The 16,984-nt window shown below is 30.6% G+C and overlaps 1 protein-coding gene across 5 annotated transcripts in view; it reads right to left on the minus strand.

Annotated features, from left to right (window-relative positions):
- The window catches only part of LOC142319737 (carnitine O-acetyltransferase-like), a 63,969-nt gene that overhangs the window by 15,901 nt on the left and 31,084 nt on the right, over window positions 1-16,984 (minus strand). For all 5 annotated transcript variants that reach the window (XM_075357346.1, XM_075357345.1, XM_075357349.1 and 2 more), the window contains 4 exons: window positions 15,258-15,411; window positions 9,253-9,424; window positions 7,055-7,254; window positions 2,519-2,619 (listed from right to left, as the gene is read on the minus strand). In XM_075357346.1, the coding sequence (XP_075213461.1) occupies window positions 2,519-2,619; window positions 7,055-7,254; window positions 9,253-9,424; window positions 15,258-15,411 (627 nt within the window). The remainder of the gene's footprint in view (window positions 1-2,518; window positions 2,620-7,054; window positions 7,255-9,252; window positions 9,425-15,257; window positions 15,412-16,984) is intronic.

A 16,984-nucleotide genomic window follows, 5' to 3' on the forward strand; every position in this document is an offset into this window, starting at 1 on the left:
TACTTATTTTTACTATTACTGTTTTGTTACTATAATATTTACTATGTTTTAATAACAACTGTAAATTAAATGTTTAACAAAGTAGAATTTTCCATTTTTGCTTCTCAACTTTATGAATCTGCTCACAATTTATGAGTTTTTCCCCATGTCTACAAGTTATAAAAAAAAAAATTGATGTGGATACCATATGACTTCCTTGAATGCCTATTAAATTACATATAAACATTTTTTTTTAAAATGAAAAGTACATAAAATTTTATTTCATTAATTACTTCTGATATTTTTTCATATTTTTTTTTTTATTATTTATCATAAATTCCTTTTTACAATCAGAGGTTAATAATTATTAATAAATCAATATACTTAAATTAAAAAGAAAAAAAAAGAGCTAAGTCTGATTCGAACCGATGTGTCTTCCCCTTCTAAGATCCAGATACTTCATTAATTAAAATTTCATTTGGCTACAACTCTGGAACCAATGAAAATAAGTACCACTTACAATATATTGTTGAAAAGCTCTCAATGAGGGGTTATAACTGCAGTTAAGAAAAAGCCCAAAATCCAAATTTTTTTGGATTTCGGACTTTTGGTTCTGATCTCACAAGAACCCTCACATGCTCATCATTTTTGTCAGATTTTGAAGTTGAAGGTTTCCCTGAGCGACGTTGATCTTCAACATGTTCTCGGCCTTCCAAAAATGATTTGTGCCACCGGAAAACTTGTGCTCTTGATATGTAATGTTCCCCATAGGCCTGTTTCAACATTTCAAAGGTCACAATCGTGGATTCCCCAAGTTTAACACAAAACTTGATTACACAATGTTGCTCTAAATTCCGGTGCTCCAGTTTCGTAAAACACAACTTCACTGATGGCGCTGTCAAAAATAATGTGTTGACTGAACGGAGTTGAAACTCGTACTGAGCATGTGCAAGGGATGAACAAACCAGTCTAGCACAGACTGGTAGACACAGCATTGCCAGATTGCTCACAGTGTTAGCAATCTCATTACTTTTCTCACATACCTCATACATATATACATAGAGAGGTCCAAAAAACATACTCACTGTTTGCTAGTCCATATCTCATGACAAATTTGACCTGACATGACAATTTTTTTGGCACTGAGAGAGGGTAATGGTATGTGTTGGAAACCGTCAGCAGCTTCTATACAACACCCATGGCACCGAACTATGACTGTTAGTGTATCTGGCATAATGGCAGCACATGTCCCTACAATTTTTCCACGTTGCTTGTTGATTATTGCTGGTTTTGTACTTACTGTACTTCAGTACAGTACTGTATGTAGAACAGGTAATATTTATTTTTGTTTTTTTTTTTTTTTAATTTTTGACTACATATTACAATATATGCAACAATTTTTAATGTTTTAATTTTAATGTGTAATTTTTAAAACAATTTTGATTACTGATGATAAAGGAAACTCTTTGAAAGTGCTTTTAATGTAAAAATTCAAGAAGCAATAAGATAAAGTAGGAAATATTGTTAGATTCTGTACTGTTGGTGGAAAGCTAAGTTTTACTTTTATCTTTGATATACATATATATACAAAAGCATATAAAGGGACTCTGACCCACACAGTACTGTATGTGTGGCTAGCCTCATAATAAAAAATGTTTAATTTTATATTTTTTTAGTATTTTGACTACATATTTTTATATGCTATAATTTTATTGTTTGAATTTAATGTGCAATTTGAAAAAAAAAAGTTTAACTGATGATGAGGGAAAACATCAAAAGCACTATTTAAAAAATAATAAGTATAAGGTAAGGTTGAATTCTGTACTCTTGGTGGTAAACTGTTTTTATATTTTTGTCTTTTATACATATATAGGTGTCTCACAAAGAAAATCAGAGGTGTTGCACTGTGCCAAATAACAAATTTATCATTCCAGTTGATATTGAGTTGTATTGTTCAAGTTTTATGGTTATTAGGGTTTATTTTTCTAAATCTTTAGTTTTTATTTATTTATTTTTTGTTTTTGTTCAATATAATTTTGTATCGACTGATGATGTGGAATCCAGTGAAAGTCAAATTTTAGTACAGTTTTTTAGGTTATGTTACTGTAGTTGATGGTTATTTTGTTTTTTTATACATGTATCTTTGGTTATGTTGTTCAGTGTGCTTTAAGTATGTGATTAATAAAAACCACTTTCAAATATACCAAAATAACAAACTTAATTTAAAAGTTACCAATTTATGTAATAAGCTTTTTGAATCAGTAGTTGAGTTGTGGCTACTTTAGTTGTAACATTGATAAAGCACTGCCTGCTATTATAATATTTTATAAATTATGATGAAAGCATGAATTCGAAGTACTTATAATAAAAATTGGTAAATTTAGTTCTAAATTTTTGGTTTGTTGATTTGTTTATTAATTACTAATGGTAAAAAAATACATATAATATCTGTATCACAGTAATAAAAAATTGTAAATAATTTTATTTTATTAATTTTAATTCAAACAAAGTTAAAGATTTGCTTTAACAGCACACTTACACATATTTGACTATATGATCCATCATAACAGCTATGGGCTGACCCTCTGCTGGACTATGTTCATATGTCAGACCATTATTTCCATCTTCGCCAATGACAAACTGAAAATGAATGTGAACTTTTAAACTGATGAATTTCCTTTAATTCACACAGTTATTTAATTTTTAAATTAACATGAAAATTAAACATCCACAACTTTGCATACTTTATGTGTTGGAGCAGCATAGATGGTTAAAGGCCAGCCTTGCCTTATGAAAAGTTGATAATTTGAGGCCTAGCTGAGCTATGAGGTAGTTATATAATAATATTTATTACTGGCTCCTCAACATTATCCCCAGTCACTATTCTGTAATTGGATACTGAATTTCAACATATCCTATCTTAGTGTCCACGGATGTAACACATTACAGATAGTCACATATGAACAAGAGATGCATCTTCCTATGGACTCCAACAAGAAAGCTACAATAGATATTTGGAAACTTCTAAAATATTATACATAACAATAAAAAGGAAGGGAAAAATTATAACCATTTTCTTTGGCTCAATTAACCATTCTCAATTAACTTTTTAGCATAGATAGAAAAATGTGTCTAGAAAAGTTACACAGTAGATCAGGATAGGTGGCTTGATAGCACAATTTGCAGAGTAAACAACTGATAAAGGAAAATATCCCAAATTCAATTCTTAGCTTATGTGTGAGGTTTTTGTTATCTTTCACAATTCATCTCATTACCATGACAAAAAAAAACTTGTAAAAACCCCCTCGTATAGGAATTGTCATTAAAAAAAACATGAATTGGCCAGAAATTTTATTTATTTTTCTCAGATTAAATTTTAAAAAAATTAAGAATTATGCCTTAATTACTTACAAACACTATTTTAAAATCTTAATCAGAATGATAAAATAAAAAATCTCATAATTAAAATTTTGTTTAAATGTTAAGAACTATGAACTATTTGCTTTCAAATTCCATAGGAATTTTTTCCAGAATACATTTTCAAAGCTACTCATGTAACTTCTTTTTCAGTGGATTAATGATCAGCACTTGTCTTTTACTTTCACCTTTCACCACGACACCTCCTTCTCTCTTTTTGGCATTATTTCTCTACTGCATATTATTTTGACACAACTGATGTTCCCTTAAAGTATGTCTACTGTTTATATTAATACATGAATAAGCATGTCTATATATATGAATAAGCATGACCAACTTCAAAAAGATTTCTACAAAATCAGAAAATTTAATTAATTAATTTTCAATACTTACTTTAATCAACGGAGCATTAAAATAATAGTTATAAATTATATGTGATATTTTTATAACTATCTACATAGTTGTTTGCTATTCAAGACTGAGAAAAACGTAGTTATTTTCATTATTGGCATTCCATTTTTATTAAGCAATATTTTTAATTACCCACCACCAGTAAAAAATACAACTAGTATAATGAGATCATGATATTGTACTGGAATGCAGACTCAAGTATCTAGATGTAAGATGACAACATATAATCAACTGACTTTCATGAATCTAAATGTTCAGTTACACCACAGTTTTTCCAATACTGATGCTACAGATTTGAAAATTTGTAAATTATACTGCTTGAGAATCAGCCATAAAATATATGTAAATAAAAAATTTAGTTTAGTTTAATTTTTAAATAAATTATGGATTCACTAGCTTGATATTAAGTTAGTGGGATCATTAAAGTTAAAATGTAGGCAGACAAGTATTAAAATCTAATTTGTAGTTTTTAACCGCATAATTTGTTTTATCACACAATTTTATTATTTTTTTAAATTAATGGTCCACCAATATAAAGAATGTATAGTTACATCCCTTAAAGAATTTTCAATGCCTGCCAACTTGATAAATAAGTTTTTCTAGCGCTGTTTATACGAGAGTTATTTTTTTTTCAACGTCCGATCGGTCACAAAATAAAAATCTGCGCAAAAATCGGATGAACCTTTGCGCATATGTGTTGCACAGCGTCTCCAGTATGGCCTTCAATCATGCCGTGTCACTTTGTTTAGTTCTGAACATGCAGCTAGCACGTAAACATGTCTACAACAATAGCATCTCCTGCCAAGTGTGAAGTGCTTGCGGTAATTCAATTTCTTCAGGCTGAGTGGTGTAATACAGCTGAAATTCATCCATGAATAAGTAATGTGAACAGTGAAACTTCAATGAGTGACAGCAAAGTGTGACAATGGTACAGGAACTTTAAAGCAGGACGTGCAGATGTTCGTGATGCAGGCGGTCAAGGAAGGAAGCGAGTGTCAACTGATGATCTAGTTGAGCGAGTGGATCACAGTCTGTTCACGATTTCCTTATTGAGTGATTCGTTTCCTGAAATTTCAAGGTCAGCTCTCTACATCATTGTGAGTGAGAGACTTCAGTACCGCAAACTGTGTGCGAGATGAGTTTCCAAGATACTGTCCAACCATCACAAAACAATGAGAATGGATACCTCCCTAACGTTTCTTCAGAGCTACCACAATGAAAGAGAAGATTTTTTGAACAAAACTGTCACAGGGGCCGAGACATGGGTCCATTTCGAAACTTAAGAAACAAAAGAACAATCCAAACAGTGGATGCATTCTCATTCTCCCAGTAAACCAAAGAAATTCAAGCGAACCTTCTCCAACACAAAGTGTATGGCTACTGTGTTCTGGGACCGGAATGGAGTTATTATATGAACAGAATTAATTCTTGGTGGAATGCATGGAATGTGGCACGACCATCACTGCAGCCTCATACTGCATGATTCTTCAACGTCTACAAAGGGCAATTCAGAATAAGTGAGGAATGTTGTCATTGGGCACTATCTTTCTCCATGACAATGCTCGGCCGCACACTGCAGCTGTAACAAAGAAGCTCCTGCAGCGTTTTCATTGGGAAGTGTTTGATCACCCACCATACAGCCTGGACTTGGCTCCATCCGATTTTCACCTCTTTGCTCACATGAAATGCTGGCTAGGAGGACAACATTTTGGCACAGACATCAAGCTGCAGACCAGCGTAGAAACATGGCTGAAAACACAGGCGGCTCTGTTCTATGATGAGGGTATTGGAAAGTTGGTACCACGCTATGACAAATGTCTAAATCGGAGTGGCGACTATGTAGAGAAATAGCGTAACTATGTAAGTACTTGTTACAAATAAAAGTTTTTTATTTTCACTGTGGTTTTGATTTCATGACAGATCGGTCCTTGAAAAAAAAATAACCCTCGTATAAAGTACTGTCGTGTGTTCGTGGTTCAATCAAGATATTGAGAGAATGACAATTGAAAATGTTTATATAATTACAATTTATTAATTTAAGTAACATAAGTAAAATAAAATAAGACAAATCAATAATAATAATAATAATTGGAACAGTAATAATAATAAATTTCAATAATAATAATAATAAACAATGGTTATATACAAAATTTAATTTAAAATAAGGTCAGGATTTATTTACAGGTAAAAATGAGAAAATTAAATTGTAAAAACCAGAATTCAGTTCAATTGACAAAAGGTATTATAGACATTTACACTTTTAAGAACTAGTATTATACCAGATAATACAAGTCTAAAATTCTTTCACTCAAATACCTTTCTTTTTACAAATAAAAATACCCTAGCAATTTATGAATGAAGATAGTACTTTATCTCTCTCACTAACTGTCTAACAGTAACTCACCAAACCACTTCCTGTTTTCATGAACAAGCATTCCACACTGGAATGCTTGTGATGCCACGTCGAACACTCCCCTGCACCCTGCAGTACTACACATTGACAGATAACGCCATCTTACAATCGCTCTGGACACAATTAGCAATACGTTTATACTAACCTCTTCAAAACTGAACTCTACTTGTCTTCTCTGGAGCATTTATACTGCTGCTATCCTCTTTACCTGCAGAACCAGACCCAAGTTGAAACATGAGAATGATCTTCAGAGACATTTTCCTATAGATTCCTACCTTGGTCCAGTATTTTTTCTCATCGAACAACATCTGTTGTAGTTATGGCAATGGGTAGTATTATGAAGAACAATTGTTAAACGGACCTATTAGCCTTAGAAAAAGGATTCCTTTTAGCCCCTTACTGGATTCCTCCCATTACCATTATTATATTTTCTACTACTTTCTTTTTAATTGGCAGGAATCCATTACTGAGGTCCATTATACCGGTCTTTTTACAGTACAATAAATTAAGTACTTACCTTATTTACTTTAATTTTTTCTTTCCTTTACAATTTTTCCTATTTACACTTTCTTTCATTACATAATTAAATAATCTTGAGTACCATAATAAATGATAAAACTAACCAACCTAAATCTTCTACTTGTAAGAATAATCCAAACACCTTTTTTTACTCAAATTAGTCTATAAGCATCTTCAATTTTATTAATCCAACCAATTTTAAAAAACATCTATAAAACTAAATTTCAAAAGTCTCTAGAATACAAAAAAATGAAATTCTTGCTAACATTCTTGCTAACAAAATATTAAAAAATAGTAATTACGAGAAATCCTTACCTGAATAGTTTTATCATACCACCGATTACCACCATTAGCCTTGGGACCACCAGCAACCACAGTATTAAATCCAGCAACTGTCATATCATTAACATCTTTTTCATTTATTTTTTTTAAAATACACGGGTCAATATTCTTATCTAAACTTACTGTAAATAATGAAGTCACTATTGAAATCACAGATTCTGCATTGCACGGATCTAAAAATAAGATAACATTTTTTGACATAGATTCATTGTGTTTATGTAAATTAATAAATAACAAAACAGACATATATGTAAAATGAAAAGATTTTAAAATGAAATAATATTATATAACGTTTACATTTTTTATGTTACATGAATAAGGGTGTGACCATAGAGAAAATATAAAGCTGGACAAATGCTTAAGTAATTTTGGTTTTAAACAGAATCTTTAGTACTGATATGCATGCACATATGCACACTAGCATACTCGTACAAACAAAGAGAGACATTGTCCAAAATATGCAATTTTACACGTAGCATATAAAAACCACGATTCAATACAATCGAACAATATGAAATTTATGAACGTCTTAAATTTGGAAAAATCAACAATTAATATTAGCAAATACCCATAGATCAAAACATAATTTTTTTTGATAACATATTAAAGAGGCACTAATCCCTATCCACTTTTTAAAAGCATTAAGTGTTAATAGATGATTACTTCAATACCTTCCTTAGAAGACAGATGAAATAAATTTGACTAAGAACAAAAACAATTTTCACTCTTTTTTTCTCCCAAAAATAAGTAAGATATAATCAAATAACAAGACAATCATAGATAGGTAACTGAAGGTACATACATAAGTAACTGAAGAACGTGCACTGTAATTAACTCTGAAAAGATCTTTAGAAAGTACAATTTCCACTTCAATTATTTTATTATTTTTTTTAATTATCACAAGATGTAGGTGGATGACATGTTATACATTAGTACATCTTGGTTAAGTTAATGCCAGGACCTGAAGGGCCAGTACACCCTTGCTATCTGGTTACAAAGCTGACTCTGGAATGACCCACAGGCTCCTTTTCTTGTCCAGTGGCTACATAGTAAGCATATTGGTTATAATGCCTATTGGGCAAAGCTGGGCCTTTTAATTCCTCCCAAAAAAACAATGGTTTCATAAATACAAGTTTTTTCTACTCAACAGAACTTATAGATGAATTTTTCAATCAGATAAATTTCAAAATTTGTGTAATCAAATACATCACATTTTTAAATTAACTATTTTTAAATTTTTAGCAACAAGTCTTATAAAAATCAATGCAAAATATACTAAATACATGAAAAATATATGCAGTTTTCAAGCTTTAAAAAAGATTGTCTTCATATGCTGCATTTTCTACAATTTCAATCATACAAATCTGAAGAATCCTCTTTTCTCACATTATCAATTAGAATAATATAGAATAAAAGCAATGTTTAATTAGGGAAAGGAAGTGTAAACAATTAATATTACAAAACTAACTAATATTATAACAAAAATGAACTAATTTGCACTTTGGGTAGTTATGGGTATGCAATCTGCCAAAATAATAGTTGTTCTTTTGATGCAATCATCAACAACAGTGTAATAAAATTTGAATTTGAAAGAAAATATATATGAACTGGTACCACTATATACCACTATATACCATGTATAAGTTTTCTCCCTTTTAACATTCAGCTTAGCTGAACATGGTCTGTATTAGTCAGTACTTTCACCCATTAAATCTGCCTTTATTGTATAATCTTTGAAATTTGATAAACTTTTCTTGTAGTCTCCCATAAGACTGATGAAGATTTAACTACAAAAAACCACACTTTTTGTTAGAAATGATCTAGAAAGAAATTACAGAAGTTGGGTGGAGTTTAGTCACAGTCTCAACTGATGTTTAGGTTTTTCTTTGGAGAAAATCAGAAGAGCACTCAAAAAAAAAACGTAGATAAACCAACAAATAGATGTGTTTTTTAAGGTGGTTTTCTTAAGAGCTATCTAACTTACCAACAAAACTTTCTTATTTTTTTATTTTATTTACGATTAGATTTTCAAAGCGAGCATCGTATATTCAGTAAGACCAATAAATGCAAAAAATGTATTAATAATTCAAATTTAATGAAAAGAATACAAATAAAGAAAAGAGGTGAATTAATAGATAACTAATTTACAAAAAACAAATAAGGAAAACTACCTTTTTTTAACTCATTAAATGCTGCAGCCCATTTATCACGGTGAGCTGATGTAAGTATACCAACTGCAGGTGCAGGATCCATAGTTTGACTAATAATCTCTTTTAAAGCTTTCATTATTTGTGAATCACTAAATTGTGTACCACACTCTGATAATACATTCATTTTATAAAACTGTAAATAAACGATTAATTGTAAGTGTACAAAACCAATACAATGAGCACGACACATAATTACCAGACCATACAACACAAGTAAAAATTAATATTAACAAATAAATTCACAATAACAGGTTGATGATGTATAAATTACACCTTACATAACTTTATTTGTCAAATGGCTATTGTACTCTAGAATAGCTAAAAGTAACCTTGTCATTTCATACCCATTGGGATTATATCAGGTATGTCATGTCCTTTTCTAACATAATAACATTGTAATAAATACATGTTACTATGTTGGAAAAGGTCATAGCTGATATAATACCAGAGAATACTGAAATGATAAGTTTAATTTTAAAATGCATACATTTTCAGCTGAAACTTTCTCAGTCTGCAGTATACAATATGTCAACAATATCACTTAAGATAAATAAATATGCGAGATTGGGAGAGCATTGACTTTAAAAAGCCTAGGATGACAAAGTTTTTGAAGACCATTTAATAACTTCCTTATAGAAAAAATTCCTTTCAAAAATATCTTCACAGATCAGACTGCCTACTACTTCAAGGCTACTTTCTTGAAGTGTTGTTAATTAAGTGAAAGAACCAGACTGTGAAGATCTACTAAAATAATTGGCTTCAATTTTCTGTTGACAAAAACAGGACTGAAAAGCAGGAGCATATTTAATTTAGTGAAGATTCTTGAATTTAAAGTCAAGATAGTTTAAATATGCAGAGATGAAAATCCTCACATAACTAGGGTTACCATATTTTTTTTGAGTGGTCCAACCCAGGACATATTTTTGAATTTACTTACAAGTCTTAACAGTTTATAGAAACATTAAACTATTTATTCAGTTGTATTTTTCACTAGACATGACTTTTTTCAGAAATGGTTTGTTTCTTTTAATTACATCATAAAATTCACAACAAGAAAGTTCTGAATTAATTTTAACATTTAGCAGATATTTAACAGTAGATACTGAAAGTCTACTACCCCTTTCTAGAGACCAAATGTTCCCTGTAATTGAAAAAAACTCTCAACTGGACCAGATGTCCCATGCAGTCATCGCATAATCAACCATTTTAGAAATATTGCAACATGAAATATCAGTCTTTTGAAACACCTTAAAAATTGCTTTCCACTTTTCTTCAATAGTATCTGGTACTTTTTCAGAACTTGAACCACTACCTATCCTTTGGTTTTGAATTATATGTTTCAACAATGTATGTTCGTTCATCAAATACATCATCAATATTTATGGAACCTTTTAAAATTTCATTAACAACTTGTGCACTCTCTTCTAAATCAGACCAGGCAATTTCAGTTTATAAATTTATAACTGTAATATTTATTTAATTTATGCTTGAGAAAAAGTTTTGTTCCTGAACGTCATTATTTTCTTTTATAGTGCATAGCAATTCTTTGGCAGAAGATGGTATAATTTTTCTTTCTTGAAGTTGACAAATTAATTCAGAATATGTCTGAAATGATTCTGTTTCTGTGATAGAATTAGCTTCCAATTTCAGAACTACATTATTAAATAAGTGTAGAGTACCATGTAAAAATTTCAAAAACACTTCAAATAATAATGTTGGGCATTTGTCACAAGATAAGAAGTAGGATTGTAGGCATCAAAAATGGAAAGAATTCTTTCTATTGCAGGTAAAAAACTAAGGAACCTTGTGCTGCTATGAGATAATACTTTTTTGTAATTTGTTTCCACAAATTCACAGGACTCTTGAACTTTCGTTACTCTTACTGTATATATGAAAATATGTATAAATTTTTATAACAATATCTTCTATGTCCAGGGGTGGAGAATCACATGCTGTTTGTACTGGATTGTGTACAACATGGGCTGAACAACCAATTCCTAAAATAGGTCTATCTAAATCACTTTGCTGAATACATTTTCATTCCCCTTTCTCTTCATGCCACCAAAATTACTGTTAGTGTTATCAACAGTATAACAAACCAACTTTTCTTCAAGTTTGTATTTTTTCACATACTGTAAAAGATACTGAGTCAAAATTTAAGCAGTTTCACCAGACACTTCATCAAAATTTAAAAGTTTAACTTGAATTCCCTCCTCCAGACTGAAATATCTTACAAGATTATTTCATGTCTGTTTGAACTATCCATCGTTACTGTTACATAAGTAATGTTTTCCAAAGAATACAACATATTATCAAATATAAATGGCGAAATAACATTAAGAATAATTGCCTCAGTTTTGGTTCTAGCAGATGTAAATTTTGGGTCATATAACTTTTTAACCAATTTAGATGTGCAGTCTGCAGTCTGATGTTTTGAGACTAAGTTCGTGTCCAGTGTGGTATGAAAATGTAGTTTCTTTAGCAGCACACTCAGATCACTATTATTGTTATTCCCATCTTTGGCTTTAAAAAAATCTCTTATGTTTGCTGAAGCAGTAGCATTAATAGCACTCCTATGTTTAGCTGTTTTCATGTGGTCTTCAATATCACCCTTTCCTTTATGTGCAACAGAAAATTCTCCAGTACATAGTGTGCAATAAACACATCCATTGTTACTGTAATTACACAATTTAAAAAATTTGTATTCCTGTTGCAGATTAACATTAAACACACATTTTCTTTTGCTCATTGCTAAACAAGATAAAATGATCAAAAACATGTAGATGAGTTACTTCACACATGAAAACTACATAAACACATTGCCCCTGTTGTGTTGCCAAATGACTTAAGTAAAAAGCTGTGACAAGACCGATAGCCATGCTTCTGTCAAAATCGATGTCAGCGCTTGTTCCAAGGTTGGCTGAGATATGCACGGCCATAAGAGAATGTTTAGAAATGTGATGTCAAACATATAGGCCTAAAATTAAAAAAAATCCTTGTTATTCATAAAATTCTCAAACCCCGGAGACTTTTGGAACCCCTAAAAAACCAAGACTTGCTAAAAAACCAGGACTGTCACGGCTAATCCCAGACGTATGGTAAGCCTACATATAACTGTGAATAATTTTTACTTGTTAATAAGACTGCTGTTGGGTGAGCAATTTCATAACACTTTTTAGAATCTGTAATTTTTTGTTAAAATTGTAATGTGAAATTTATCATGCTAAATCCAACAGCTTATTGCACTGTTGTTGTACAGAAGGAAAAAAATAATTTCTCTGGTTTTAGTAAGATGGTGCAACCTACATCATATACCTACACTTATGTATTGTTGCAAATATCTGTTGATAATTGCTTGGTCTCAAAAGACTTGTATCCACCCAGATCTCTATTTTATATCACAAGAATTACCTTAAGGCAAATTTAAATTGCCTAAGTATAATTTTTCAGTCACTCCTTGTACAACTGCAATCTAAAACATATATTGAAAATGAAATTTCAAATATTATGAAAATTGAGTGCTACAAATATCATTAAATTGGTAACAATCTGCATCCAGATTAGAGAAAATTACTTTCAACATGTATTAAAGATATGTTTTGCATGTTATGATGTTTTTTTTATTTGTTCTGCATTGTGAAAAATTAATTAAAATAAAAATTATCAAAATGGATTATCTTCTTTTAAAAACAGTATTACAATCAAATTAAAATCACTTGTCAATAACCAAAATAATTACTCTAAAATTAACTTATGAACCAAAACACAATAAATAATCACAAATATTGTGCCACTAAGACTAACCACCGAAAGCTTTCCAAGCTTAGTCCTGATAAAACATATTTTTCTTGACAAATAGTACGAGGGTTGTCTGAAAAGTTTTGAGCCTAACATACCTCCTCGTCTGATGAAAATCTCTTTCCTCAAAATGAAACTTAGGAACAAGGTTAGGAAACAAGAAAAAGTTGCTTGGGGCTAGATCTGGTGAATACATTGAGTGTTCAAACAATTCAAAGTGCAATTCATGAATTTTAGCCATGGCGACCATTCAAGTGTGAGCAGGCGCATTGTCCTTATAAAAAAGCACTTTCTCCTTCTTCAAATGTGGTTGTTTTTTTCGCAATTTCTGCTTTCAGCTTGTCAAATAATGATGCGTAATACTGCCCCGTTATTGTTTTACCTTTTTGAAGATAATCAATGAACAAAATTCTGTTACTATCCCAGAAAACAGTGTCGCAATCACCTTCCCAGTTGAAGGAACCATCTTCGCCTTTCTCAGAGCAGGTTCACTCTTTGCAGTCCATTGTTTTGACTGTTGTTTCATCTCAGGAGTGTATTGGTAGATGGATCCACAGTTATGAATCCACGCAAAAAATCTGACTCGTTTTGCTTAAACTGCTCCAGCAGGGCCTTGGAAATGTTCATTAGAATGCATTTTTTGTCCAAAGTGAGCAAATGCGGCACCCAATGTGTGGATAGCTTACGCATATCCAATTCTTCAGTTAATGTATGACAAACATGTTCTTTTGATATGCCCATATCCTCTGCTATCTCTCTACCTTAATTCGTTGGTCGTCCAGTACCATTTGGTGAACTTTTTCAATGATATCGGTGATGGTTGCAGCTTTTGGCCATCCCAAACGCTCATCATCAACCAAGCTGATACAACTATGTTTAAATTCAGCTGTTTAATTTCATCTTTTCATGGTGGCAACTGATAGGACAGAATCCCCAAAAACAACATCCAACTTGCTTTTAATTTGCGTATGCATATTGGCTTTCAAATGCAAATATTTAATCATGGCACAATATTAGATTTTTTCCATTTTCACAAAAACACCCACAATGACTTAAACAGTTATCAAACAACAACTGGGCGTCCAAAATGGCTGAAATTCTAGTGAGTACCTTTCAACACATGTGTGAATACATTGCCTAACTTTTGTTGAAGAGTGCTGCCATCTTCATGTTGAGGCTCAAAACTTTTCAAACAACCATTGTAATTGAGTTTTATTAACTAAAAGCCTGAGAGTTATTATGCAAAGACTCCCAGCATTGGGAGTCATTGCATAATTGGGAGTCATCGGCAAAGTCCTTTTACAGAGTTCCAATTAAGCATTGCCTGTAGTTCTTTCTAAATTGTTTTGAGTATCAGAATATTAACCATTAAGCTTCAACTTCATTTTTTATAAACCCAAATTGCAAACAGGTCATTTCTATGTGAGTATAATAGTGTAAGTAGATACCTGCCAAAAACTCGACTGATGTATTATAATAATACAAATTCCAGATGCACCATACCTATCATCATTTCTGCTGCATACCTCTTTTGTTATGAAATGTAACAATAACACTCAACTACTAACTTTTTAATAATTTTGCTTATCTCAAAAAATTTGTGGTCATCTAGTTCTTCTGCCACTAAATATTTTGCAGAGAAATTTAAAATGTGTAGATTTACAGTAATATAATGAAATATAAAGTGGTTTCTTCCTGTAATATGTACGTGACTGTAAAGGTTATTTTCTCGTACTTAATTTCTTAATAACAGAAATAAATATTTAACAACAAACTACATTGAAAATCATAACTTCTTAGCCTTTGACAATAATTGTTATTTTACCTGTAGTTCATTGGATCCAAAATTGATTGTAATGCCAGTTGCAATGTCATTATTGGTTTTGAAAAATTCCAGACACAGATTTAATTGCTTCTATTACTATTGTTTCAGATGCCAGAATCTGGAAGGGTCAATGTCTAATCTGTTCAGTGTTTTATTAATGCAATCACTGGAGTTTAATTTTTATATTTCTAGGCTGCTGTGTATATCAATGTGTTTTGATAGTCTGTAGTAATTTTTTGTAGCCTTAAAAGCAACACAGTAATCTTTGTAAATTCTATAATTTAACTATTCTAAATAGAATTTATGAAATAATATAAATAGCAACTATTTTTATAACACTTACATGATTATTATGGATAACAACAATGTGTTTCGAATGAGGACTATAAACTAGTTTATCACAAGGAATGCATGGAACTCTACAAGTACCAAATATCCTCTCGTACTGAGACATATCTAATGGATTCTTACCCATTTTCTCTAAAGGAATTTTTTTCCTTCAAAAACAAACATTAACAAATATATTTTAGGTTATAGATCATGTGACATATTTAATATAATAATTAATAAATAATAAAGCTTTACTAATGCTGAAACTGTAAACAATAGACACTTCTGTTTGTATTTTCACAGAAAATTATCCACATGAAAATTAAATAAATACAATGGGTAAGTGTAATAGGCAAATAAATGCAATTAATTGTAATTTTTGGAAATATTTTAAGTTTGTAATATTCTCTCATAATATGTTACTTTTATCTTGATATCTCTGCAGTATACAAATAACATATCTGTATCAATATTTTAGTATCTAAAATTGTGATTATACTTTATTAAGTAAAATTTTTTTTCATTAAGCTTTATTAAAAAAGGAAAAAAGTCTTGGCTCTAAAAACTTGACCCAAATAACATCAACTTAAAATTATGAACAAGCAAGAGCTATGCTAAATAGTAATCAAAATAAATTTGTTTTTTATAATTTTCATTATAATTTTTTTATCCAGGAGGGGAGCAGGATATTACTAAATAATTTTGTGTTTGCTAACTTAAAATCTATATTGCAACAAAATTGCTTTCCTCTAGAAATTCACAAGTCATCGATACAAAATACAGGATTTCTAAAGGAACAACCATAACCATTCCTGGAATTATATTACTTGTGGAAGTATCTATCTAGACTGTGAACTGTTTAACCAGATCCCTGTTGAAGATGACTGTTAGTATGAACAAGTATGTCGCAAGTGCATCTTGATATTTTGAGAATAAATTGGTAGAAAATTTAAAATGCACCTTACAGAAAAAATCTGAATAAAGGTCAGTTTCAAGTTGAGGAAGAGCCACAGATTCAATAGCTGTGGGATAAAAGAAGTACCAGATTCTACACATTAATCCATAATTCAATGAAAACTATAATTTTCTTTCCTGTATTACTGTAACGTTTACTTTCCTGTAATGTTCATGAAATGTATTGAATGTATTAATGTATAAATCTTAAACATACATTAAACAATATAGGCTTATACTTCATTTATGAAACGCTCAAGCAAGTCAAGTCATGTGCTTAAGCAATTCAAAATATGCGAGCACGTAAAAACAACAATCTAAATGTAAAATAAATTATTTCAGTTATCACAAAATTACCTTTAAACTCATTTCTAAATATTGGAGCCATCATTAATAAGAAAAGTATGAAGGGGGTTTAACATCATCTTATTTACAGGGAGGGATCTAACATATTCTAATGTAAGATACCTGTAAATTTTTTTCAAGTATAAATTACATTAAAAAAAGCTTTTAAATAATTTAAAAATATCTTTCCTATTTTATGGTAAAAAATAGATAAAATATTGCTAAAAATCATTTAATTTGTCTATATTCAATTAACTTTAAATTCATTTCCATTTTTATCTGAAAAGTGGATATTGCATTTAATTTCTACAAGTGATATATAAATAAAAAAAAAAATGAATATAAATATCTATATTAAATGTAGTAAATATCTTTATTGGATATTTATAGCCGTGGTCGTATAATCCATGAGACCCAACTTTTTTAATACAAAAAAGCACT

This window comes from Lycorma delicatula, chromosome 2 (assembly GCF_047948215.1).
Source record: "Lycorma delicatula isolate Av1 chromosome 2, ASM4794821v1, whole genome shotgun sequence".
Lineage (NCBI taxonomy): Eukaryota > Metazoa > Arthropoda > Insecta > Hemiptera > Fulgoridae > Lycorma > Lycorma delicatula.